Source organism: Musca domestica, unplaced genomic scaffold (assembly GCF_030504385.1).
Source record: "Musca domestica strain aabys unplaced genomic scaffold, Musca_domestica.polishedcontigs.V.1.1 11, whole genome shotgun sequence".
NCBI lineage: Eukaryota > Metazoa > Arthropoda > Insecta > Diptera > Muscidae > Musca > Musca domestica.
Genome location: NW_026712133.1, coordinates 5,953,841 through 5,980,786, shown reverse-complemented (window position 1 = coordinate 5,980,786; position 26,946 = coordinate 5,953,841). Strand labels below are relative to the sequence as shown.

At 35.4% G+C, this 26,946-nt stretch overlaps 1 protein-coding gene across 4 annotated transcripts in view; it reads right to left on the bottom strand.

The window, feature by feature from the left end:
- Window positions 1-1,161: 1,161 nt before the first annotated feature.
- The window catches only part of LOC101888976 (ionotropic receptor 75a), an 814,889-nt gene continuing 789,104 nt past the window's right edge, over window positions 1,162-26,946 (bottom strand). For all 4 annotated transcript variants that reach the window (XM_059130193.1, XM_059130216.1, XM_059130199.1 and 1 more), the window contains one exon: window positions 1,162-1,485. In XM_059130193.1, the coding sequence (XP_058986176.1) occupies window positions 1,400-1,485 (86 nt within the window). In that variant the 3' untranslated portion in view covers window positions 1,162-1,399. The remainder of the gene's footprint in view (window positions 1,486-26,946) is intronic.

The following is a 26,946-nucleotide window of genomic DNA, read 5'->3' as shown; positions in this document are numbered from 1 at the left end:
GCGTACAACAATTTCAGCAACGTCCAAATTATTTGCATCTGCATATTTATATTTTTGTTTCCGTACGTCTACCTAAACTCAAAACCATTAGGGGTAAGGATAAAAACCAAAAATTCTATGAATAAAAAAAATCTAAGAATAAACATACTAAGAACAACAAATTCTAAGAACTGGCTTATTGATAGTAATAAAAAATTAGAATATTGCGAATTTATTTCAAAGAATTAAAGTTCATGTCTCCGAATTTTTCTTAGAATTTGGTTGTAGTAGTAATATCATTTCATTGGATAGGTATAAAGGTCCCTAGGGAAATTCTCACTCATCGATTTATTTTTATATGTAAGATATATTGCTTTATTCATTTATTTGAGTAAACATGTCAAAAAGTATCAGTCGGTTTTGCGAAATTAGAAATTCCATATTCATCTTAGGTTTCTGGTTGAGAGAAATATTTGGATATAGTAAGTTGTTAAGAATCGCTGACTTGTTTCGCACGTCATGACAGATACTCAATCGGATACTCCCTTCGAACACCAGCGAAATATGCATCACACATCCCATTATTTCTACTAACACAAGATCTGTTGTGGAAATGATATATATATATATCAGCAAACCCCTTCTGGTACCCACAAAGAGTCACAATTTTCAATACTTTTATCAGTCATAACATGCGAAACAAGTCTGTGATTCTTAACAACTTGACATCTCTAACTCGCATAAAATATATAAATGTTCGATTTTCTTGTAATTTTGCTCATACCAATATTTTTATCTGTATTAGGTGAAGCATGAAAATGGAATACTTCGGTCAACAATATCTGGAACTTATGCACATTTTGAGATCTTCTTAAAATTGTCACATATCTAATATAAAGTGAAGGAAGTAACCAATATAGTCCAAACCTGGCACATAGCAATATTTATATCATATTTATTTAGGTCCGACACGAAATGGACGATATGGGTCAATTCCTTCGAAAGCTACTCCATATTTAAATAATCGAACGTTGGCTGAGGGTATATATCTGTATGTTAGTAATAGAGCAATTTTTAAAATATTTGAACCAAAACCATTCAAATCTATAGGTACAGAGAATATTCGCTGCAAAAGGATGACGATCACTTTACACTACTTGATATGTTATTACTTACCCAACGATTTAGCATGTACCTTGTATGGCTACAATACGAGGATATATGGATGATCAATACTCTTTACAAGCGGAGCGAAATAAGCACGTCGGAATACGTCGAAATTTGAAAGTTTTGTGCGTCTATTGAATACATCCGATTTGTTGTATGTGACAATAACTGTTAGAGGTTGAGAAGATTGGTGGTGTATGTGCGAGTGATTTTTATTTGAGTGTTTTAGATATTATTGTTTCTTCCAATGCATTTATTGAAGTTGACATTTAAATACTTGTACTTGCACTTTAAACAGACCTTCTATGCAGCACAGTACAAGTGATGATACGATGGCACCTAATCAAAAAAAAAAACAAATGGATAAAAGTGATTTTTCCGTGCGCCTTTAAATTTTCGCTATTTTTTTATTTTTCAATATTTTGTCAAATGTAATCTTAATAATATCTAGCTATATTGTTGGTCACATGAGCAAACATAACAAAAACGAAGCAGGTAAACCCCCTGAGCAGCCGCATATAAAGAAAAATTAAATGAATCTCAAGGTCTTCCATAATATCGAGTTTCTTATATGATTTTTAGAAAACAATCTCAAATATTAATTCCCCCAAGGGTTGCATATATGAAATCTAGCTTCATCAGAATTCGATTCGATTCCGGAATATTTTCGCGATAATATTCGACAGTTATTCTGATGGCACGATCTCGTATAGCCCCAATATTAAAAAACATATTTAAATAAATAAATAATATATTTAATATTGGGGACTGTACGAGATTGTGAACCGATACAGCCCATCCGGAAGTGGTGAACTGCCGAATTTGGTTTTCTCCTCTCAAATTTGCTATATGAAGTTCCAAAAATTGCGTCGCAGGTTCTCGTCTTCGTAATCCTCCATATAACGATACTTCCGGATATGCGGTATTTTGATGATTTTATGATTATTATCGTGTTTGAAACCCGTAATGGATACTACCACATACTCGTATGAAGGAAAATTGTCTATGTAAGTCCACGGCTTCATATCACCATGGTCATATAACGGTACCTTCTTTTATTTGGTATTTTGCTGAATTGAAATGCCGGAATTGGTTCATATTTACAGTTCGTAATGGGTACTATATATGTATGTATATATCTATATATATATATATATATATATATATATATATATATATATATATATATATATATATATATATATATATATATATTTAAGTCCACGGCTTCATATCACCATGGTAATATAACGGTGCCTTCTTTTATTTGGTATTTTTTTGATATTTTTTACCGGAATTGGTTCATATTTACAGTTCGTAATGGGTACTATATATGTATGTATATATCTATATATATATATATATATATATATATATATATATATATATATATATATATAAATCAATTATTGTTTGTTGGTAACGGAATCAGTTGAGAACGGCTGGACCGATTTGCATAATTTTTTAGGGTTTTAAAGAAAAAAATATTGACCGCTCCCACTTTTTCGCCCACTACTTCGATTTATCTAAAATCCTTTTATATGCCAAAATAATAAAGATATCGGGTTGAAAATTATTACACGAGATACTGTTGACTTCCCATCCAACCCTAAGTATTTATTTGGGGGCTGAGGAACAAACCACGCCTACTTTTTAATCTAAATATATCATCTATAAAGAAAGAAAAATTGTGTTAGTTACTACGCTTATAACTTAAGAACCGCTGGACTGATTTTAACGGTTCATACAAATTCGGAATTGTCTCCTGGCCGAAAAGGATAAAATCCAAAAAAAAATCGCGTAAAAATGTGATATATTAACATTTTCATTTTGACTTTTGAAATTACAATAGTAATGTTTTTTTTTTTTTTTTTTTTTTTTTGTATGATTTTTTTTTTTCATTTTGACTTACTTTTTCTAAAGTACATTTGTAGTGTTTTTTATATTTTATTTTTGAATTCGAATATTAAAACCAATTTATTTAATTGACTTGATTTCCTGAGAACAGAAATTGAAGGCGGGTTACATAATTTGGCTTATCATATTGAATTCAGTAGATTTTTTGTAAGCAAAATAAAGAATTATTTTCACAATATAAAAAAAAGTTATGTTAGGTACAACGCTTATAACTAAAGAACGGCTTGACGGATTTTGATAATTCATACAATTTTGGAACGTTATCCTGCCAAAAATCGCGGTAAAATATGCCAATAAATATGTGAATGAAAAACAATCTCTTTGATGTGAGAACGAGAACTCAAAAAATGCAATTCATTGGGTCTGCAATCAGTAAATATGATAGAGCGAATTGAACATTTATTAAAAATGGATTTATATCCTTCCAGAAATTCTTCCTTGACTTTCATAATATTTTAAATCGCTTTTGCAGGTCATGATATATGACCTTCGGTTAGGGGTATAGCCCGATTTCGAGTATAGTTTACATTTTAACCATATTTTGAATACTCATTTCAGCAAAGGTTGGTAATTTAAGAAGGAACAATCCTCGCAAAAAACGATTACGTTTTGGTATAACCATCAATTATTTAATTTTCGTAATTACTTTGATCGTCTTTGAATTATACTATCATGAAAAATATGAACTTTATGGGGTCTCCAATGCACAATTTAAATGACAAAAATAAGTAAATTCCATTCTTACGGTAATGGGTGTAGAAGAGTAATTATCTTTGACTATTCTGAAATCATTCTGCCCCTAATTATGAGGTGGACTAATTTCACACAGCACAGTATTCTAAATGTTGTAAAAACAAATTCCAAATTACAGCACATTTGAAGGGATAATTTTGCTAAGCTCTTTACAATACCAAAAATTATGTTTCAACATGGGATTATTATAGATGTTCTATATCATATAAGTTTTTAACACTCAATTAAAGCCTACGGCTGAATAATAAGATCAAGCTATTCAAGCGACCTTGGGTGCTTATCTTTTATAATTTTTGCCATGAATGTGTTTTCTATTTAGAAATTACTATGGAGTGGTTTTACTTATAATAAAAATTGTCCCGTTCACATAAGTCTATGCTCTATTATGCTTTAGAAAATATGCGCTAAAGACTAAAAGTACTGGCCGGCAACGCGGACTGGGCCAGCTAGTGTATATATATATATATACTAGCTGAACCCGGTGCGCTTCGCTACCCCTTTTGATTTTATATGCATTCAAAATTTTATTTACGAATATATGTTGGATAAAGAAAACAAATTTAAAAATTAAAAAAAAATATTGCACTAATTTAATGCGTTAATAAAGAAAATCACTACAAAAGAAGTAACATGACATGCATACATTTGTCCTTTGGATTTATTTATTTCATAGCAAATACCAAGCGTGCAGGAAACTGCATTTTTTTTAAGTAGAGTGGCATTTCTATTGCAGTTAGTGAATTCGAGATAGCAACATACTTCGCCGTAATAAGCGTATTTCAAATAAATTGTTGTGTTGTTTTTTAGTGTTAGCCTAAGGCGTTTTGGGTCAATGGTTCTTATTAAAATCATATCCCAATCTGATCCGATTTAAATATCATTTTAAAAAAATTACTTTTACACCAAACTCCGCCACACCTTTCATATTTCATTGAAATTGGTGCGTCAAATATGTGAAATCGGCCGAGAATATATATATGGGAGCTATATCCAAAACTAACTAATTTCCAATTAATTTATCACATTTATTATTATAACCAAATTCAGCCACACATTCTGAATTTCATTGGAATCGGTCATATATATCGTGTTTGGTGCATAATATGTATGAAATCGGCCGAAATATATATGTTAGCTATATTCAAACCTCAACTGATTTCAATATAATTTGGCAATTTTTGCTGGTGCCAGATTTTGTCTCTCTCGCTTTGGGTGCATCAAATATGTGAAATCGGCTGAGTATATATATGGGAGCTATAATCACATCTGAGCGTATTTGAATATAATTTGTCAAATTTATTTTTGTTGGAATCGGAAATACGTATCGTGTTTTGTGCATCAAATATGTGAAATCGGCGGAAGAATATATATATGGGAGCTATATTCAAATCTGAACCGATTTTAATATAATTTGACTAATTTATTTTCTCATCAAAATCCCGTTACATATTCCAAATTTCTTTGGAATCGAACATACATATCGTGTATGGTGCATAAAATACATGAAATCGGTCGAAAATATATATGAGAGCTATATCCAAATCTGAATCGATTTTAATATAATTTGACAAATGTATATTTGTTTTAATTTCCGCTACACATTCCAAATTTCATTGAAATTAGAGATTCATAGCATGTTTGGTGCATCAAATACATGAAATCGGTCGAAAATATATATGGGAGCTATATCCAAATCTGAACCGATTTCAATTTAATTTGACAAATTCATTTTGGCTCCCAATTCCGTTACTTATTTTAAATTTCATTACAATTGGAAATACATGTCGTGTTTGGTCCACCAAATACATGAAATCGGCCGAAAATGTATATGGGAGCTATATCCAAATCTGAACCGATTTCAATATAATTTGGAAAATCAATTTTTTAGATAAAATCTATCACACGTTTCAAATTTCATTGAAATTGGGGATACATAGCGTGTTTGGTGCATCAAATGCTTGAAATCGGCCGAAAATATATATGGGAGCTATATCCAAATCTGAACCGATTTCAATATAATTTGGCAAACTTATTTTTGTTCCAAATTCCGTTACGTATTCCAAATTTGGAGACTGTATCTTCAACCAATCAATAGATATGTGCATATAAAATCTAAATTTTTGGGAGGTACCTCCGGTTCTGATGCTATATCTCCAGTTCCAAGTGGAAATTCAAAAATGTATATAGCCTATGTTACTTTCAGGCGATGTTGCAGTATATATGGAAATTTTCAGGAAAATCTATTCAGCGGTTTTCGAGTCCATAAATTACAAACAAACAAACAAACAAACATACAAACATTTTATATATATATATATATATATATATATATATATATATATATATATATATATATATATATATATATATATATATATATATATTTATATATATATATATATATATATATATATATAAAATGTTTGTATGTTTGTTTGTTTGTAATTTATGGACTCGAAAACCGCTGAATAGATTTTCCTGAAAATTTCCTTATATACTGCAACATCGCCTGAAAATAACATAGGCTATATACATTTTTGAATTTCCACTTGGAACTGGAGATATAGCATCAGAATCGGAGGTACCTCCCAAAAATTTAGATTTTATATGCACATATCTACTGATTGGTTGAAGATACAGTCTCCAAATTTGGAATACGTAACCGAATTTGGAACAAAAATAAGTTTGCCAAATTATATTGTAATCGGTTCAGATTTGGATATAGCTCCCATATATATTTTCGACCGATTCTTTTCATTTGATGCCTCAAACACAATATGAATGTTCGATTCCATTGAAATTTGGAATGTGTGACGGGATTTTGATTAGTCAAATTATATTAAAATCGGTTCAGATTTGGATATAGCTCCCATATATATTTTCCGCCGATTTCACATATTTGATGCACAAAACACGATACGTATTTCCGATTCCAATGAAATTCGGCATGAGTGGCTAAATTTGGTACAAAAATAAATTTGACTAATTATATTCACATACGCTCAGATTTGATTATAGCTCCCATATATATATACTCAGCCGATTTCACATATTTGATGCACCCAAAGCGAGAGAGACAAAATTTGGCACCAGAAAAAATTGCCAAATTATATTGATCAGTTGAGGTTTGAATACAGTTAGCATATATATTTCGGCCGATTTCATACATGTTATGCACCAAACATGATATATATGACCGATACCAATGAAATTCAGAATGTGTGGCGGAGTTTGGTGTAAAAGTATTTTTTTTTTTAATTATATTTAAATCGGATCAGATTGGGACATGATTTTAATAAGAACCATTGACCCACAACGCCTTAGGCTGACACTAAAAAACAACACAACAATTGATGTGAAATACGCTTATTACGGCGAAGTATGTTGCTATCTCGAATTCACTAATTGCAATAGAAATGACACTCAAATTCAAAAGATTGCAGTTTACTGCACGCTTGGTATTTGCTATGAAATAAATAAATCCGAAGGACAAACCCTTCGTGTATGTATGTCATGTTACTGCTTTTCTAATGGTTTTGGTTATTTACGCATTAAAATGGTGCAATATTTTTTTTTAATTTTTAATTTGTTTTTTTTTTTTAACCAACATATATTCGTAAATACAATTTTGAATGCATATAAAATCAAATATATATATATATATATATATATATATATATATATATATATATATATATATATATATATATATATATATATATATATATATATATATATACATATATATATATAATAATAATAATATTTTTTTCGAACGAATTAAGATAGAAGACTGCAACTTGTGTATTTTTGCCAGTAAATTGGCCATGTTGGTTCACGTTTTGTATAGCCCCTATATAACGGTACCCAATATACGGTGTTTTTATATTCGTTATTTAGATGATTTTAGCAAAATCAGCCTCTGACAAAAAAATTGTCTCTTTCTTACTTGATATATATTTACACGACTTACATTTACAACATTTTAATATTACTTTTTTAAAACGCTAAACAAAAAATGTAAAATTTTGTTTAGCGTTTAGTTTTCGAACGCAGGCGTGAATACAACGTTTTCCAAATTCAAATCCCTAACTATCTAATATCATTTAGTATTTGTGGGGTCAAAAATCATTGTGTATAACCGATAAGCGTGGAGCGGTAAAAAAAAAAAAAGGACAATCGGTAGTTTATTTTTAAAGTGTGGCAATGACTTGTTTTTTATCAGGAATAATTTTGTAAATTTCGTAAATTTACAACTTAGATATTTCTCATTTTCTGCATAAAATAGATCAATATTAAATGTTTCACAAAGATATCTGAATTGACTGCATTTGTGCTTTGATGGATGCTCATACTCTGTTATACAGGTCCCGCATTGCTTAATGTATACGCGAATTTGTCTTGAAATAACGGGAAATAATACTTGTAAAGAATTAGTTTCCTAATTGTGTGTGCATTACGGTGCCAATCGAATTTTCTTGTAAAGAGGGAATGGACGATTCAGTGATTTTTATTCGGCTAGGATTTATTTTTTTTCAGGGAATTAATAAGATATTCATTACTTATTCTAGGCAACGTCACAAAAAATTTTTCGTAATGCATGAAGGTTGCGAAAGATTGTCACTTCACTCAAAACTCACTCCTGTTGTAGAATTTTTTGTTTTCTGAACACATTTATCGGTGAATCCATATGCAGAACGAAATCTGAGTTATCTTGTTCAGCTGAATGAATTATGCTCGCTGAGGCACTGTCTATTTCAGATAATAAATCATTTGTGGAGGATACTGTTTGAGCAACGATGGAGTCAGTGAGTGCGTTTACTTCCGTTCTGAGGCGGAAGAGTGCACTTAGTTTTTCCCCCCTTGGAGATTAATTCGCAAAATTTATTCTTTGATCTGCGTTTTCCATCGCTGCAGCTTAGCATAGCAGTTGAGATTGCTCAAAAAGAAGGTTTAGGGTTGATGATCAGATAAATCCTTATTTTCCTTCTGCCATACGGGTAAGATTGGAAATCATTAAGTGTCCAAATGATCGCCAGGAGCTCCTTTTCTTCCGACTTGTTAAGTGAACGAGAAATGTATGCAATTGGTCTACCCTCGCTGATAGTAACTTCGGATTAAATTAAGTGCTGTTTCATTTATTTAAATGTTATTGTAGTCTCTTTGTCTAATTTTATTTTCAGTTTTTTGTAGCAATATCCCGTATTCGTGCGTATTCTCCCATGGTTACGTTGGTTATGGGTTTAGCTACCTTGGAATAATCTTCGATAAATTCTAAGGTAAATTCTTTAAGGTTCTGTGGAGACAAAATACTTTTAATTGCTTCCGCCATTATTAAATTGGCACATACTCAGTCTAGAGTACTTAGGTAATCTAGAAATTCAACTTCCCTTTCAAGGAAACAGGTTTTCTCCAAACTTACATTTAAATTAGAATCTATAAGACACATGAACACTCTCTCAGCATTATCGAAATGCTCATCTCAATTGTTTCCAAACACGATTATGCCATAAACGTAGACATTGAAAATTTTACACTATATTGGTTCAAAACGTCATCTATCATTCTTTGGGAAATTTTCGGAGCATTTTTCAAGCCGAAATGAAGTCGTAGAAATGTTTACTTTCCATTCATTGTGAATAGTTCTGTTTTCCGTATATCAGAATTCTAAGTGGGTATGGTGTCAGCAACTGTCATATTTTCCGTATTCGGTTTTGGATTTTTGGGACTATTCAAATTAGACTTTTTGATGGACTAATCACTCCATCCTTAAGCAACCCATTTACTTGCATCTCAACTTCATATCTCATGTGAGTTGGATAAGGATAACACATACTAAAAATAGGGTCAAAAATTGAAGTTCTTATCTCAGCAAGAATATTTGTATTTATTAATTTTATTCGAAAAGATTAGAATATTTTTCTAAAAAATGTCGATTCTATAATGTATTCGATGTGGTAAATTCTCTCCTATCGTGAAAAATACATCTGATAAAGTATATACGTGCTTTGAGAGGAATTTCGTATCCACTATTCACCGCTATCCACACCGAGAAAACTACAAAACTTCATCATATCCACCTGTAGAGTGGACCTGTCGATCCAAATGTGAGTAATAAGAATACCAAATCCTTTTAAAATAAGTAGAACATGAAAACAATCTCCAGCAGCAAAAGCTTTTTTACACTATTTCTGAAAAGAGAGAGGAGCAAGATTTACGTAAGGTACAAGATCAAGAACATTCAAGTAATAAAAAATCTTAGGATTTTTTGGAATCCGGCCATCTAGCGTACCATACACAGAATATGTCTTAGTTGTTGTAAATTTTTGTGTTATATAATTTAGGTAAATTTTCTCGTCGGGGACGATACCTTAAGACAGGTAGGAGCACCGATAGGCAGGAAAAATTATACGAAAAATGATTTCGTATAAAGCCAAGTTTTGTATAAACATTCAACATTGTATAAACCTAAACATTGTATAAACTCTCCAACGCCCTCAAACAATGTGTTCGCACACAGCTAATGACAAAAGCAGTCAGTATTAGCGGGCAATGCGTTCGTTACGTACGTCACATAACGTACTGTACATTACGGTTCTCGCTCAGTACCTGTTGAGTGGCATAGAGAGAGAGAGTAATGTAAGATATACCGCAAAATCACATGTTTTTGACATTGTCTCCATTTGGCACTGCTGTTCAATGTCTGCATATGAAGTGTAGTTATACAAGAAGTAGGTACTCCCTCCCTCGTCTCACTCCGGACTTGTTAGTTAAGTTAGGTGCGAACACATTGTTTGAGGGCGTTGGAGAGGGGGGGGGGGGGGAGAATGTTTATACAAAACTTGGCTTTATACGAAATCATTTTTCCTGCCTATCGGTGCTCCTACCGGTCTTAAGGTATCGTCCCCGACGAGAAAATTTACCAAAATTATATAACACAAAAATTTACAACTGTGTAAATTAAAAAAAATCTGTTATCCGACAATCCGATAAGACATATTCTGTGTATGGTACGCTATATGGCCGGATTCCAAAAAATCCTAAGATTTTTTATTACTTGAATGTTCTTGATCTTGTACCTTACGTAAATTTTGCTCCTCCCTCTTTTCAGAAAGAGTGTAAAAAAGCTTTTGCTGCTGGAGATAGTTTTCAGATGTTCTACTTATTTTAAAAGGATTTGGTATTCTTATTACTCACATTCTTTGTTTGGATCGACAGGTCCACTCTACAGGTGGATATGATGAAGTTTTGTAGTTTTCTCGAAGTGGATAGCGGTTAATAGTGGAATTTTGTTGACGGTAATCTTGGGAACGCCAATGAGTCTTTGCGGAAGCTTGTTTTTACATGACAAATATTGGGTGGCGCGTGCTGAGTCCTGTTAGAATGTCCAAGGTCTGCGGAAAAAATGTTTGCATGCCCAAGGCTTTAATACACCCTCCAGAATATTTTTGCGATAATATTCGGCATTTATTATAATGCCACGGTCGATTAATACGAGCGGAGAGCGACCATCGGCCGTTATGGCGGCCCACACCATCACCATGGCCTGCGCTTGAGTTCTGGTGGCCAACCGAAGGTGCACATTTTCAGCTGAACTCTTTGGCAAGTAAACACGATCATTTTGTTTGTTTACAAACTGCTGGACAAGGAATGTTTTCTCATCGGAGAAAACCAAATTCGGCAGTTCACCACTTTCGGCCAAGCGAAGCAACTCTTTAGCTCTTTTGCGTCTATTTTCTTTCTGTACTTTTTTGGAATTTCAATGGCTTCACACCGAGCTCATTTTTCAATATTTGCCGAATGGAATATTGCGATATGTTCAGCTCACGAGCCATTTTTCGGCCACGGCGACGAACCATTTCTGCAGATGTAGCTGGTTTCTTCCATCCACTTCCTTGACGTTGGGCTACGCTACCAGTATCACGGTAACGAGCGATGGTACAAGACACAAAAGATTTATTAACATTTAAATGCTGGAGTGCCCTAACGATAGCCACTTGTGGTTTTCCAGCCAAATATAAAGAAATTCCACTTTCATGCGTCCAGATATGATACACTCATTTCTAGAGTTGTGATTTGGTCAAGGTTATTTGCACCAAGTTAGACCTTAGTTATTGCATGATGTAGTTTGGAATTACAGTTTCGCAATATGTTAAAAATTATGAAAAGCGGCGCTTGTACGTTGGCAAGACAACGGTTTGTGCTAACTTATAGAAAGATTTCACAAACTGCATATATATTGTGAACACACAACGAAAGAACATTTTGAGAAAAGGCTAAAAAAAGTCACGCAGTTGGATAAACCGAAAGTTGTTTTTTTATTTGAAATTATGTAAAAAAGTGTCCTAGAATGGAAAAATTGAACATTTTTAGTGGAATACTCAGAAAATTCTGTTTTCGTATAGCCCCGATAGAACGGTACCTCCCGATATTCGGCGTTTGGATGATTTAAGCCACATTTTAGATCGAAATGGTGGAGGGTATTCAAAGTTCCAGTAGGCTGGTTAAGTTTGAAATGGGTCATGTATGTCCAGGTCTTCGTATAGCCCTACAGCATATGACAGAAAATTGTCTGTGAAGGTCCACGTCTTCGTATAACCCCCATATAACCATAATTCTGTTAATTTTTTATTGAGATAGAAGACTAAAAGATGCATTTTTCCAGAGGGCAGGTTAACTTCGTAAACGGGTCGAGTCGGTCCACGTTTTGGTATAGCCCCCATATAACGGCACCCTCCACTATTCAGTTTTTTATGAATTTTAAGGCATTATACCCCGGAATTTTTTCAATAAAGATTCTACAGCATGTGACAAAAAATTTCGTATGTCTTCGTATAACCCCATATAATGGTAAATCCCGATATTCGTTATTTTTTTTTAAAGTTCCTGCCAATTGTGGAGCGTAGGAAAATTTTGCCCAGGTAGAACTTAGGCTCTTCCTACTTTTTATATATTTACACGGTAACCTTTTTATATTTAATTTTTAAATTTTGGGCTTAGCATTTATATTTGTAACGCAGGCGTGAACTCATGTAATATAGTAAAACTTATGTGTGTCTCTTTTAGCCATTGCTTTAGCCTGGTCATAGTGGAGTTGGACTACTTTGAATACCATTTCTCGGACCACCGTGTTAACTGGAATTGAACCAATATGATGGACCGAATACAATTTGCACTTTGTTATTTATGCATGAGCCATTTTACCTCTTGACCAATGATCGCTTCTTTTTAGACATTATTAATCTCATATAATATAACTTGAGAACCATTTATTTTCTTTACCCAACCGAGTGATGTTGTTTCGTTCGTTCCTTGTTTCTTGTAAATTAACCTTTATGTCATCTTCTTAATTTATCCTATCAGTTCTGTTATGAAAAACATCAGCGGGGTTTTGAATTATCTCATGCATGGAATTTTTTACAAGGACACCGATATATTTCAATTAATGTGGAAAAAAAACTTCCCTATTTCACCATTTGTTTCACAGCGCTCCGTCGGCCCGTTTCCTAATTCGAATCCCTAATTGTGTAATATAATTTAGCATTAGTGGTGTCAAAAATTATTGTGTATTACCGAAATACATGGAACGGTAAAATAATAAAGGGCAATTGTTAGTTACATTTTTAAATGTGGCAATGACTTGTTCTTAATTGGGAATCATATTAACTAACATATTTCTCATATTCGATATAATATAAATCAATATGAAATATTTCACAGGGATAACTTGAAATTGGAGTTTGCTACATATGATTAATGTCTATTGTTGAGTCCCAAGCGAAAATTTCTCACAGGGTATTTTCGCTGCTGTAAAACTGAAATAATAATAAAACATAGAATATGCAACAACAAACCTTCAACATTTTTAGCTGAACAATAACCCACGATCTGATTGGTTGCAAGAAGCGACAAAGAGAACAACTTGCACATGAATTTGTAGTTTTTGAATACCGTTAAAAAACATACAGTGCCGGTAAAAATAATAGCACTGACTTGACTGAAGTTCGAAGACGTTAAATAAAAATTCGTTTGTAGTCTTTTTTGCTTATGTTTTTTTACTGTTAGTATTCAGCATATATAACCTCTCCAAAAAATGCAATTCAACTCTCCCAATCTCTGCAGTTGTTTTTTTATAACTTAATGTTGAGAGTAAGGAGTAAAATCAAACGGTAAAAATAATAGCACTAAAGTTGTTATTGTGTTGCTGAACACGTGTTTGATAAATATTTTGGCAGTGAGTGAGTTGAAATTAACGTGTTAAGTACTTTTGAACCTTCTCTATTAAATCGAGCACGGAAATTAAGTTAATTATAGCAGATATGGGTCGTGGAAAACACTGTGGTCCCGAGAAAAGAGAAATCATTAAAAAAAATGATAAACGAAGGAAAAACCTATTCCGAAATAGGAAGATTATTGGGATGTTCTAATAAAATGATACGCAATGCAATAACTTTTAAAGAAAAAGATGAAAAGCGAGGTAGGAAGCCCGCGAAGTCCAAGTTATTGGTGAACCGGTTAGTTAGGCAAAGCAGAAAAGAGCCGTTTAAGCCAGCCACGGAGCTAAAAAGAGAATTACAAATATCGGCATGTGTTGAAACGGTTAGAGCTCGGTTGCCTGAACATAACCTCAATGCCTGTAGCCCGAGAAAAGTCCCACTCTTAAGTGCAAAGCACGTGGCCAAGCGAATTAAATTTGCAACAGAGCACTTGAATTGGCCTATAGAAAAATGGAGGAACATTTTATGGACTGATGAGACCAAAACGGTTTAATTTTCGGAAAAGGTTCCCGTAGTTATGTAAGGCGACCACCGAATGCGGAGCATAATCCCCGCTTCACCTGCAAAACAGTTAAACATGGAGGTTCAAGCATAATGGTATGGGCTTGTTTTTCCTATCATGGAGTTGGTCCCATACACTGGATAAAAACCATCATGGATCAACATATTTATGTTGACATCCTTCATCCTTCGTTGTTGTGGATCTTCCAACAGGATAACGATCCAAAACATACGAGCGAGAAAGCGCGGAATTGGTTTGAAAGCAATGGGATTAAAGTCATGGACTGGCCTGCTCAGTCTCCAGACCTTAATCCCATAGAAAATCTTTGGGCTGACATCAAGAAAGATGTGTCTAATGCAAACCCTAAGAACAATGATGAACTTTGGGGCTTAGTTCAGGACTCATGGAGCAAGATTTCCAACAAAATATTAAGCTATGTTATAACATTTTGAAATATTTCAGAATAGTATTTGAAGAAAACTAAGAGTATTTTTCCTAAATTTTGGCTTTTTGAATGATAGTGCTATTTTTGTTCCCGCTTTTAATTTAATTTGTTTTTAGTTTTTGTAAATAAATAAATATAAATGAAAGTGCATAACCAAATTCTTATTTTATAGTCAAGGTTGTTACCTTTATATTACGTTATAAATTTTTCTAAAAAAGTAGTTTATAGAATGCCAATTTTTTAAAAATTTAACAATTCAACCCATGGTGCTATTATCAGTCCTTTTGGTACAGTCTAATACTTAAGTTGAAACAATAAAGTTCCTGAAGTTAATTATATGTGAAAGTAAAAGTATAGTTTTTTTTTGCAAGTTAATTTCAGTGGCTTATTTTCGCACCCAACAGGACAGGAAAAAGCTCTTGCCCTCAACATAGGTCCTTCGAGCCAGATAAAATTGAATTTGCTTCAATTATGGAAGAAAACGCAACCCTTGATGAATTGGAACCACATACTCCTTTACAAGATGCCGTCGGCAATAATGCAATTCGCCCCAAAGAGTTGCATCGTGATAATATGGTGAATGCGATGATTAAAGAATTCCACAATCTCCAGGTATACGATGAACTCACTGTCCACCAATTGGAAGTAAAATTGTCCTTATTGGAACATCGCTTTCATTCATTTGAAGAAATCCAAAGTCAAGTAGAAATTTTGGACGAGTCACAGTTTCAGATGAATCATAAATCTGCTTTTGAACAGGCTTATTTCAACGTATAGTCAACAATTCTTGAAAAGATGTCGAATTTTAAATTAAATGGAACAGACCCATCAGTGAGCAGCACACGAATTTTTTTATCTTCTTGGCACCAACCAACTCGTTCCTTACGTTCCTGCCTTTCTGGTAAAGCAGCGAGATTAATTCAGGCGCTCGAGATGACACCACAGAATTATGGAGAGGTCCTAAACATACTCAAGTTGAGATATGATAACAAACGGTTCATATTTCAATCTCACATAGAAAAAATATTTACCATAAAAGATTTCGCCAAGCAGAGTGTGTCTGAACTGAGAGACTTCATCGATTCCGTAAACGGTAACATTGGAGCTCTCCAATCAATAGCCTCAAAGGATCAGATAGCGAACGGAATTTTACTATACCTTATTGTGTCTAAACTGGACTGAATTGGGACAACGGATAAGTCACAAATGATCTAAAGATTCCAGCGTTGAAGGCTCTTTCATCATTTTTGGAAAGAAAATGTAAAAGCATAGACCTAATTTCAAACAAGTCTACAAAATATGTATCGCACGGAAAATTTCACCACCAGAAACCCTCGCAATCTTTCGAGAAATTTTCATCTGTATAATTCGTAGCATCTAATGTAACTCAATGCTGTTTTTGTAAAACTTCACCAACCCAAAACCCATTTAACTTCTGCAAATTTATTGATATGCCAGAAACGGAAAGATTTCGCGCTGTTAAAAGTTACAAACTATGTTTAAATTGCTTAGGAGGTAATCACATTGCGGCAAAATGCCCATCGTCTAATAGATGTCAACATTGCAATGGTTTGCATCACACCTTACACCATAAGCATCAAAGTAAAAATTTACTGGAACCACCATCTGTAACTGCCTCGCCACAACCACCACCACCTTCACCACACTACTTGCCATCGGAAAAGATATCACCATCCACACTGCACATTTCAAATGAGGATTGCCCAATTATTCTCGGTACGGCTCAAGTGGAATTGCATTCACTAAAAGGAAGATCAATAATAGTACGAGCTTTATTGGATTCCAGGTCGCAGTTACATTTTGTCACAGAACACATTGCCCAAGACTTACGAGTACACCGGAACACGGTAAATATGGAAATAAGTGGTATTACATCAAATACAACACTTGCTCTTACAAATTGCTCGATGCTAATTAAATCTCTCACCACCGGTTTTTCCTCCATCATAAACGCTGTTGTTATTCCATCAATTACTTCCTACCAGCCATTAAAGGAGATCGACACCAAAGAATGGACAATTCCACAAAATATACCAGTCGATTTGCTCATTGAAGCATTACTATTTTATGATATTTTGCTTGTTGGTCAAATAAAAGGAGAAAAACACCGATTTTTCAAAAAACAAAATTGGGCTGGATTGTTGCAGGTTCATCTTTATATAATCAAAACACGTTGACAGAAATATCAGCTGATCAATCATCACTAATTGCTTTGGAAATAAACGCAAATTCACCTCGGTTAAGCAACGCAATGACACCAAACTCACCACCGCAAAGAGCAAAAGCAAAACAAAGAGCGGATAATTGTTTCTCTTTCGTATGTATCCAATGTTCTCAACAGCCAGATTACCATTTAATTAACACAACAACTGAGCCAACAGTGGATGCAATGTTGGAAAGGTTCTGGTCTATAGAAGAGTATTCAAAAGAGACAAATAAATCACTCAATGATTGAGATATATTGAAGAGACAACATACAGGTGTCCACAACAAATCGTATCACAGTGAGATTACCATTCAAAGTATCTCCGAATGAGCTTGGATCGTCATTGGAAATAACTCAAAGAAGATTTTATTCTCTCGAGAGGAAATTGCAAAAAGATGAGAAATTACGCAAAGAGTATGGTGAGTTCATTCGGGAGTACATCGAAATGAATCATATGGCAGTAGCTGCACCTAATACGCAAGTCTCATTTAATTGCATTCCGCATAACTGCGTAGCGTAACAAAGGCAGATAGCTCAACAACGAAGCTGCGGGTGGGATTTGACGGTTCATGTCAAACTTCAAACGGACTATCATTGAACAACATATTGCGAGTGGGACCAACATTGCAAGACGATATTTTTACGATTTTAACACGCTTTCGATTCCATAAATATGCACTAGTAGCAGATATTGTCAAAATGTATAGGCAAGTGCTGGTGCATGATGAAGACTGTATATGGCAATGTATTTCATGGAGAAAATCAAGAACATTTACAAACTTACATTTTAAAAACAGTAACATATAGCACAAGCTGTGCACCATACTTGGCCGTAAAAAGTCTTGAAACAGTGGCAAAAGCAAAGGCCTGTAATTTTCCTTTGGGATCACAAATCACACTGAGAGATTTTTACGTGGATAACCTCATTACTGGAAGCAGCTCTATACAGGAGACTATTGAAATCAAGAGGCAAGTGACAGAACTTCTTGATAAATATGGGTTTGTATTACGAAAGTTCGGTGCAAATAATGAGGACATACAGCAGGATATTTTACAATCACATAGAGAGGAAATCATAATGGTGGATGATTTTCAGTACATCAAAACCCTCGGACTTAAATGGTCATCAATTGAAGATGCATTTACTTACACATACAGCAATTCAGATCATTTAACATCAAGAGTCACCAAACGGTCCGTCTTATCTGAGATGGCAAGGTTGTTTGACCCTTTGGGATTGGTCAACCTCTTAGTTGTTCGGTGCAAACTTCTGCTTCAAAACATTTGGTATCTCAAACTTCATTGGGATGAAACTGTGCCCCAGGATATCATTATGGAATGGTCCGATATTCACAAGCAGCTGTCACTCACCTCCCAAATTAAAATACCCAGGTTTGTTCCGTTTAACAATAGTACTTATATCCATGCCTTTGCATATGCCAGTATGAAAGCATATGGGACATGCATCTATGTTGTAACACACACTTCTGGAGAGACATTTTCATCACTTCTATGCTCGAAACCTAGGGTCGCTCCACTCAAACCCACAACATTACCGAGGCTAGAATTATGTGCTGCGGTGCTAGCCGCTCAACTCCTAGATTCTGTGCTTTCTTTATTACCCAATGACGCAACAAATTCAAATGTTGTCATGAAGATTCACCAATATTGTCCTTCTATTAAATGGCGCCATGTCCCCTCACAACTGAACCCTGCAGATATTGTTTCACGAGGCACAAGGGCTACACAATTGATCAATAACGATTTGTGGTTTCATGGCCCACCATTCCCAAGGAAAGACATGTCATACTGACCAGACGAATTTACCCCTCATCGTGAGAACTCCGTTTGTGAAATGAGAAAGGTAAATACAGCATTAGTAGCCATTGTTAGTGACGACTGTATTTCCACTCATAAATACATAACCAACTACGACAAATTATTGAGGGTCATAGCATACATCATGCGATATGTAGGAAAGATAAAAACAACGGTGCGCTAAAGGTAGCTGAAATAAACAGCTCAATTCTTACAATTTGTCGTGTTGTCCAAAGAAGTTATTTTGCAGATGAAATGCGTTGCCTACAGGCTAATAAACAAGTAGATCGATGGTCGAAGCTTGCACAATTATCGGCATTTTCAGAAAAGGACTTAATTCGTATCGGTGGACGTATAAAAAATTCATCCCGTTCGTCGGGTCACGCCAGAATTTTCATGCTGGCATACTTACATTGCACAATATCCTTAGAGAAAACTTTTGGATCATTAATGAGAAACGAACAATCAGAAAGATAATTCACAGCTGTATCCTTTGTTATAGATACAAACCGGTAACAGAAACAGAGGTAATGGGTTCCCTACCAAAAGAAAGAGTACAGTAGACATTTCCATTTGCAGTAACGGGAGTTGACTGCTGTGGGCCATTCTATATAACGCAATAAATTAGAGGTAGATCACGCAATAAAGTTTATATTGCTGTATTCATTTGCTTCTGTGTGAAGGTAGTAGACTTTGAGTTGGTTCCAGACTTAACCATAAACGCATTCATTGCTGCTTTGAAACGTTTTGTGTCCCGCAGAGGCCGATGTACAACAATTTACTCCGACAATGCAACCAATTTCATCGGTGCAAACAGAGAATTAAGAGAACTTTTGGAATAGTTTTTATCTGAATCTCACAACAAGTTCTTAATGAGAGACCATATAAAGAGAGCAGTTGGAATACACATTTTAACATTCGATGAATTGCACACAGTTGTTTGTCAAGCAGAAGCTATTGTCAATAGCAGACCTCTTACTTCAATTTCTAGCGACCCAAATGATTTTCAACCACTTTCACCAGCACACTTCTTGATCGGTCGGCCAATGACAACTATAGTGGAACCAACTGAGGTTGATGTAATTTCATCCTCGTTAAAGATATATCAAATGATAACCTGCATTCATCAGAAGTTTTGGGATCGGTGGCGTAATGAATATTTGAATTCACTTCAACAAAGGCCAAACTGGACTGGCGCTCAACCAAACCTTTAAGTAAATGATCTTGTCCTTGTTAAAGAAGATTCTACACCTCCAATAAAATGGCCCATGGGTCGGGTAGTCACAACGAACCCGGGCGACGATGGTCAAGTTCGAGTTGTAACAGTGCGAAAACCTGACGGCGGGTTTAAACGATCCGTAACAAGACTTTGCAAACTCCCTCTAGAACATGATGTTGAAAGCAAGGCTTTCAAGGGGGGTAGATTGTTGAGTCCCAAGCTAAAATTTCTTACAGGGTATTTTCGCTGCTGTAAAACTGAAATAATAAAACATAGAATATGTAACAACAAACATTCAAGACTTTTAGCTGAACAATAACCCACGATTTGATTGGTTGCAAGAAGCGACAAAGAGAACAACTTGCACATAAATTTGTAGTGTTTGGATACCGTTTAAAAACATTTATGGTTTGTCACGTAGACAAGTTTCATTTTTTTATATTGGTATAAACTCAGTCTTTTTGGTACAGTCTAATACTTAAGTTGAACAATAAAGTTCCTGAAGTTAATTAAATGTGAAAGTAAAAATATAGTTTTTTTATTTGCAAGTTAATTTCAGTGGCTTATTTCTTGTACCCTATTCTTGCGTGTATTACCAATGCTGATGACTCAGTCGGCTAACGCTACATCCTCAACCAAGCCGATTACTAACTGTGCATTAATAAGATATTCATTACTTATTACTGGTGTTGGCGTGAAACCAACGTCGTGATACCGAGACAAATAAACCCACAAGGAAAGAAAATAAAAACAAGTGTCGTTACAGATGAGCACAGTAGCGGAACAAAGTTGTCACCAGCACCGACGACCGTAGCATTGGAAAATGCCCTCTGCATCCGAACTGAGCTAATATGACTTTTAGGAGAAAGTGCAAAAGAGAGCTTAAGCTCTCTCCTACAATCCGAACTAGGCGCATGTGCCTAAAAGAGAGGCAGAGACGATTTCCCCATTGAACTAGAGTGAGATGCCAATAAATGTGATTAATTGGAAGGGGGGACAATTTGTCGAACATATACCTCGGCCTAACCAAAGTATCGAACTTATACATTAGACGTCCGCCTTAAAGCGCTATCTGCGAGGCAACCAGAGCTAGACAAAATCGCGACTTAAACTAGGGTTACATATGATGTGTGGAATGAAGCTATATGTATAGTAATTCAGTTTCAATGAACACTCTTATTAATTCAATATTATATTTTTAAAATTTCGATTTTATTCGTTTGAAAATTCAAGGATGAACTGCACAGGATGTGACCCAACCGAACAACGTATATTGGTCAGTGGGTAACCCTGGTTAAGCCATAACGCGAGACAGGATAATTATTTTTGACAGGATAAATTCTGAGCTGTCATATTTTGCCGCTGGATGAAATCGTAACAGGAGGTGACCATGATGTGGCAATAGCCTGCACCATCCACCGACGAAATTGGACGTTGGTCTCGCAAATTGTACTAATACCCGCACAGAGATCAATTCGACGCGAACCAACATACCGCCGTTTTCAAAAGCAAAGACGGACAACAGCCGTCGGTGCCACAGTGACTAATCTGCTAATTTAAAGTGGCGGGATCGCTCTCGCGGCGCGTAATTCGACGAACGGAGGTAAGGCGGCAGAGAAGATTATGTCGATTGTTCGTATTGTATGGGCGTACTCGTGAATGCAATAAGCTATGGTGAAGCTCCCGACAAAAATGACAACTGAGTTACTCAACAAGCTGAGGACTTATGGTTAGGTATGAGACAGTTACAATAGTCATGTAATATTACGGCGGTGTTATGTCCTTATAGAAGTGGAGCAGATTGGGCAGAGACTGCTACAGCTTCAAATATCTGAAGATGAATCCATTTGTATACAAACAAAGGGTGTACCGATAAAATATGTCACGTTAAGAGAAAAATTAACTAGGGCCACAGCAAGAAACCCTTAAAAGCAAGCCAGAAATTAACCAGAAGAAAGGATCGAAGTGGCTTCTTCATAACGTTGTGTGATACGACACGCTCTACCCGTAAAAGACCCTGCGAAATCAAGACCAGTAGTATGAAATATTCGAGTAACTACGGCTATTTTCTGAGGAAGGGCGCCCGTGATTTGAGTGCAGGAACGCTTTTTCTCTAGGATACAGGTCTTAAAGCGGTTGAAAACAACCCGAATAAGATTTGTTTCGAGGAATCGGTACGAAGTATACAAAGCATTAACTGATTTCCAATATAGGTGGAAAACGCGTGAACAAATTCTGCAACTAAACGAACAAATAGGCAAAAATACGACTTAAATGGCCGTGATGCGCATGACATTGTCTTGGTCCAAAAAGGGTAGAGTGAAAGAAGTGAACTTTTCGAAAGTAGTGGAGACTAATGTAACATTTATACTCCTCAGCAAAATACGTCTTTGGGCAATAATGGATCGGCGAAGCTTAGTAGTTTTATTTCAATTGCTGAGAGACTCTTCCTCAGCAAACTCCAACACAGTCGTAAAGACATGTATTGAGAAGATGGCCTGGGACCGGTCAGAATACAGAATATCATGTTTTGATATTCCAAACCAGGCCAACCTGTTTAAGTTGGCCTTCAACTTCCCGAGTCCAGTCAATCACGGATGCTGATTGACACAACGGGCATCTCCTCGGCATACTTCCCTCGGCGGAGACCGTAGAGCGCAGATGTCACCGGGCGGTGGTTGTTGTTGGTTAGCTCACTTGGATACATACGAGACTCTGCTCTCATTGGAAATAATTGTAGATGTAGTAGTAGTAATCGACAATGATCCTCGGCGATCACTGCGATCCTCTGCGATTGCAAGAACCTCAGCGTTCACTTGTCGTTCAGTAGTTGAAAAGTACACACTAAGGTCTCTGCGCCACCCCAAATTACTCAAGGTAATTTTGTTTGTTGTATAAGAAAAGAATCACTCAATAAACCACCAAACTTATTTGAATTAAACTAATCAATACTTGTTTTTTGTTATTTCTTTCTTTCACCTCCTTACAATTCCCCGCCTAAATATTTGGTCGTATCGAGTCGGATTTGTGAAAAAGCGAAGTTTGGCTGGTGTTAATTGCTGCTTATTCGTGTCTACAAGGAATCACCATCACCTACAACACATCCCCCTCATATCTCTCACCACCGCATCAATACTTCTCCTCTAAACACATCACCATCAAAAATAAGGTACGTAAGTTCAGTTTTTTGTTATTGTGAGCTTCTCCAAAGAAAGAAAAGATCAAGTTGCAAAAGTGTTGTTTTATAAATTGTTCCGCGGTACTGGTCGCTAGCTACACCCTATTTCGCGATATCATACACTTCATCACATTTATTTACAGTCCACTTTTGATCCATATCGTGAAGTAAATTTAGCCTAAAACTCTGTTGTCAAAGAATTATTTCTCCTTCGGCGCTAGACCATAAGATTCCCCAATTAATTTCATTAAAATCTACCTTATTAGTTGAAATATTGATTTTGCCGACGTAGAGTGTTTTAATTTGTGTTTGCCATATTCCCCACACTCTATTGAGACAACATTCTTCTATTTCATCTTCGTTTTGCTCTCAACAAGAATACATCAATATTCCAATTGGTGTTTCCATCATCGGCTTAACCAGCGGTGCCCAAAAAGAAATATCTCTTTTCATTCAAATTTCTCTTTGCTTATTTAAATCAAGAACAACACAGTGTTAAGTCATTATTTATACAAATATTTTTTATCCATTTGTTTTATAAATTATTTTGGCAAACATTCGTGTTTAAAAACAATTAAATAGAACCGTAAAATATAAAGAAAAACAGAATTTTAATTTTCTCTTAAATTATCTCTTTTTTCTCTTCATGTTCTAGAACACGGTTTTGAGCACCACTGGCTTAACATATAAATCAAACAACAACTTCATCTCCCCAACTCTCAAATTTGCTTAGTTGTTGTCTGTTCTCACCAACAATAATTCCCCAATATTCCACGCGCCTTTATTAGCGTCGGTTTACTAATACACAATCACACCAACAATTATTTAGCTATCTCACCAATCACTGTTGCTTTACTGTCAGTGATATATTTGTAGTGTGGTAGTCAACCCCCCGTCACCGTCCTATCAACAAACACTGCTTGTGTCTTATTCCGTTTTGTGCGATATTCTTAATAACCACTGTCAGTGATCTGCTTGTAGTGTGTTAACTAACCCCTCCACTGATTCGTTCGCTCCACAAACACTGCTTGTGTTTTATTCCCTTTTGTGCGATATTCGTAATCACCATTGTCAGTGATCTGTTCGTAGTGTGGTAGTTAACCAACCCCCGTCGCCGTTCGATCAACAAACACTGCTTGTGTTTTATTCTCTTTTGTGCGGTATTCTTTATTCACCACTGCACAGTAGGTCTGTCTGACAAAAATTGTGAATTTTGAAAAAAAATAAAATCTTAAAATATTTTTTTGTACATTTTTAAAAATATAGTTGATTTGTAGCAGGTTTTTTGTAATTTTTAGACAAATACTCTCTACATTGGGCCTTTTGGACGAACTTATTGCTTTTTCTCCCTAATCAAATTACTTTTTTTTGACATTTCGTACAAAATTCTTGTGTAAAAACATTGTTAAAGTCTTTTATTAACATATTCCGTAAAGAACGTGCACCCTACAACCGGAATTTACTCAAATAAAAAAGGTTTAAAGCTTTTTTCTACTATAAAACTTTGCACCTTTCTTCAGATTTTGATATTTGCTTAATTTTTCAAAATGTCAGTCACTCCATTTTCCCAATTTATCCGTGCCTCTGATAATGTAGTCAAGTTTATTGCATCATTTCACCTACTTGATTCTGAAAGGCATACAGTTTTTAACCTTGAAGTTCGGCGTTCAGAACTTCAAAACTTATGGGACAAGGTCAAAAACACTTATGACCAATGTCTTGACTTTTTGATGACCTTAGAAACTACTACAGATGAAATCTCCTCTGCCGATGCGAAATTTCAGTCTTCGAGTCAGAGCTATATTGATTGGGCTACACAATTGATCAATAACGATTTGTGGTTTCATGGCCCACCATTCCCAAGGAAAGACATGTCATACTGGCCAGACGAATTTACCCCTCATCGTGAGAACTCCGTTTGTGAAATGAGAAAGTTAAATACAGCATTAGTAGCCATTGTTAGTGACGACTGTATTTCCACTCATAAATACATAACCAACTACGACAAATTATTGAGGGTCATAGCATACATCATGCGATATGTAGGAAAGATAAAAACAACGGTGCGCTAAAGGTAGCTGAAATAAACAGCTCAATTCTTACAATTTGTCGTGTTGTCCAAAGAAGTTATTTTGCAGATGAAATGCGTTGCCTACAGGCTAATAAACAAGTAGATCGATGGTCGAAGCTTGCACAATTATCGGCATTTTTAGATAAGGACTTAATTCGTATCGGTGGACGTATAAAAAATTCATCCCGTTCGTCGGGTCACGCCAGAATTTTCATGCTGGCATACTTACATTGCACAATATCCTTAGAGAAAACTTTTGGATCATTAATGAGAAACGAACAATCAGAAAGATAATTCACAGCTGTATCCTTTGTTATAGATACAAACCGGTAACAGAAACAGAGGTAATGGGTTCCCTACCAAAAGAAAGAGTACAGTAGACATTTCCATTTGCAGTAACGGGAGTTGACTGCTGTGGGCCATTCTATATAACGCAATAAATTAGAGGTAGATCACGCAATAAAGTTTATATTGCTGTATTCATTTGCTTCTGTGTGAAGGTAGTAGACTTTGAGTTGGTTCCAGACTTAACCACAAACGCATTCATTGCTGCTTTGAAACGTTTTGTGTCCCGCAGAGGCCGATGTACAACAATTTACTCCGACAATGCAACCAATTTCATCGGTGCAAACAGAGAATTAAGAGAACTTTTGGAATAGTTTTTATCTGAATTTCACAACAAGTTCCTTAATGAGAGTTGCCGTCAGCTGGGTATAGATTGGAAATTCATTCCACCACGCTCTCCACATTTTGGCGGGTTGCGGGAAAGTGCGGTGAAGCAAGCAAAGTACCATATAAAGAGAGCAGTTGGAATACACATTTTAACATTCGATGAATTGCACACAGTTGTTTGTCAAGCAGAAGCTATTGTCAATAGCAGACCTCTTACTTCAATTTCTAGCGACCCAAATAATTTTCAACCACTTACACCAGCACACTTCTTGATCGGTCGGCCAATGACAACTATAGTGGAACCAACTGAGGTTGATGTAATTTCATCCTCGTTAAAGATATATCAAATGATAAGCTGCATTCATCAGAAATTTTGGGATCGGTGGCGTAATGAATATTTGAATTCACTTCAACAAAGGCCAAACTGGACTGGCGCTCAACCAAACCTTTAAGTAAATGATCTTGTCCTTGTTAAAGAAGATTCTACACCTCCAATAAAATGGCCCATGGGTCGGGTAGTCACAACGAACCCGGGCGACGATGGTCAAGTTCGAGTTGTAACAGTGCGAAAACCTGACGGCGGGTTTAAACGATCCGTAACAAGACTTTGCAAACTCCCTCTAGAGCAAGGCTTTCAAGGGGGGGAGATTGTTGAGTCCTAAGCTAAAATTTCTTACAGGGTATTTTCGCTGCTGTAAAACTGAAATAATAAAACATAGAA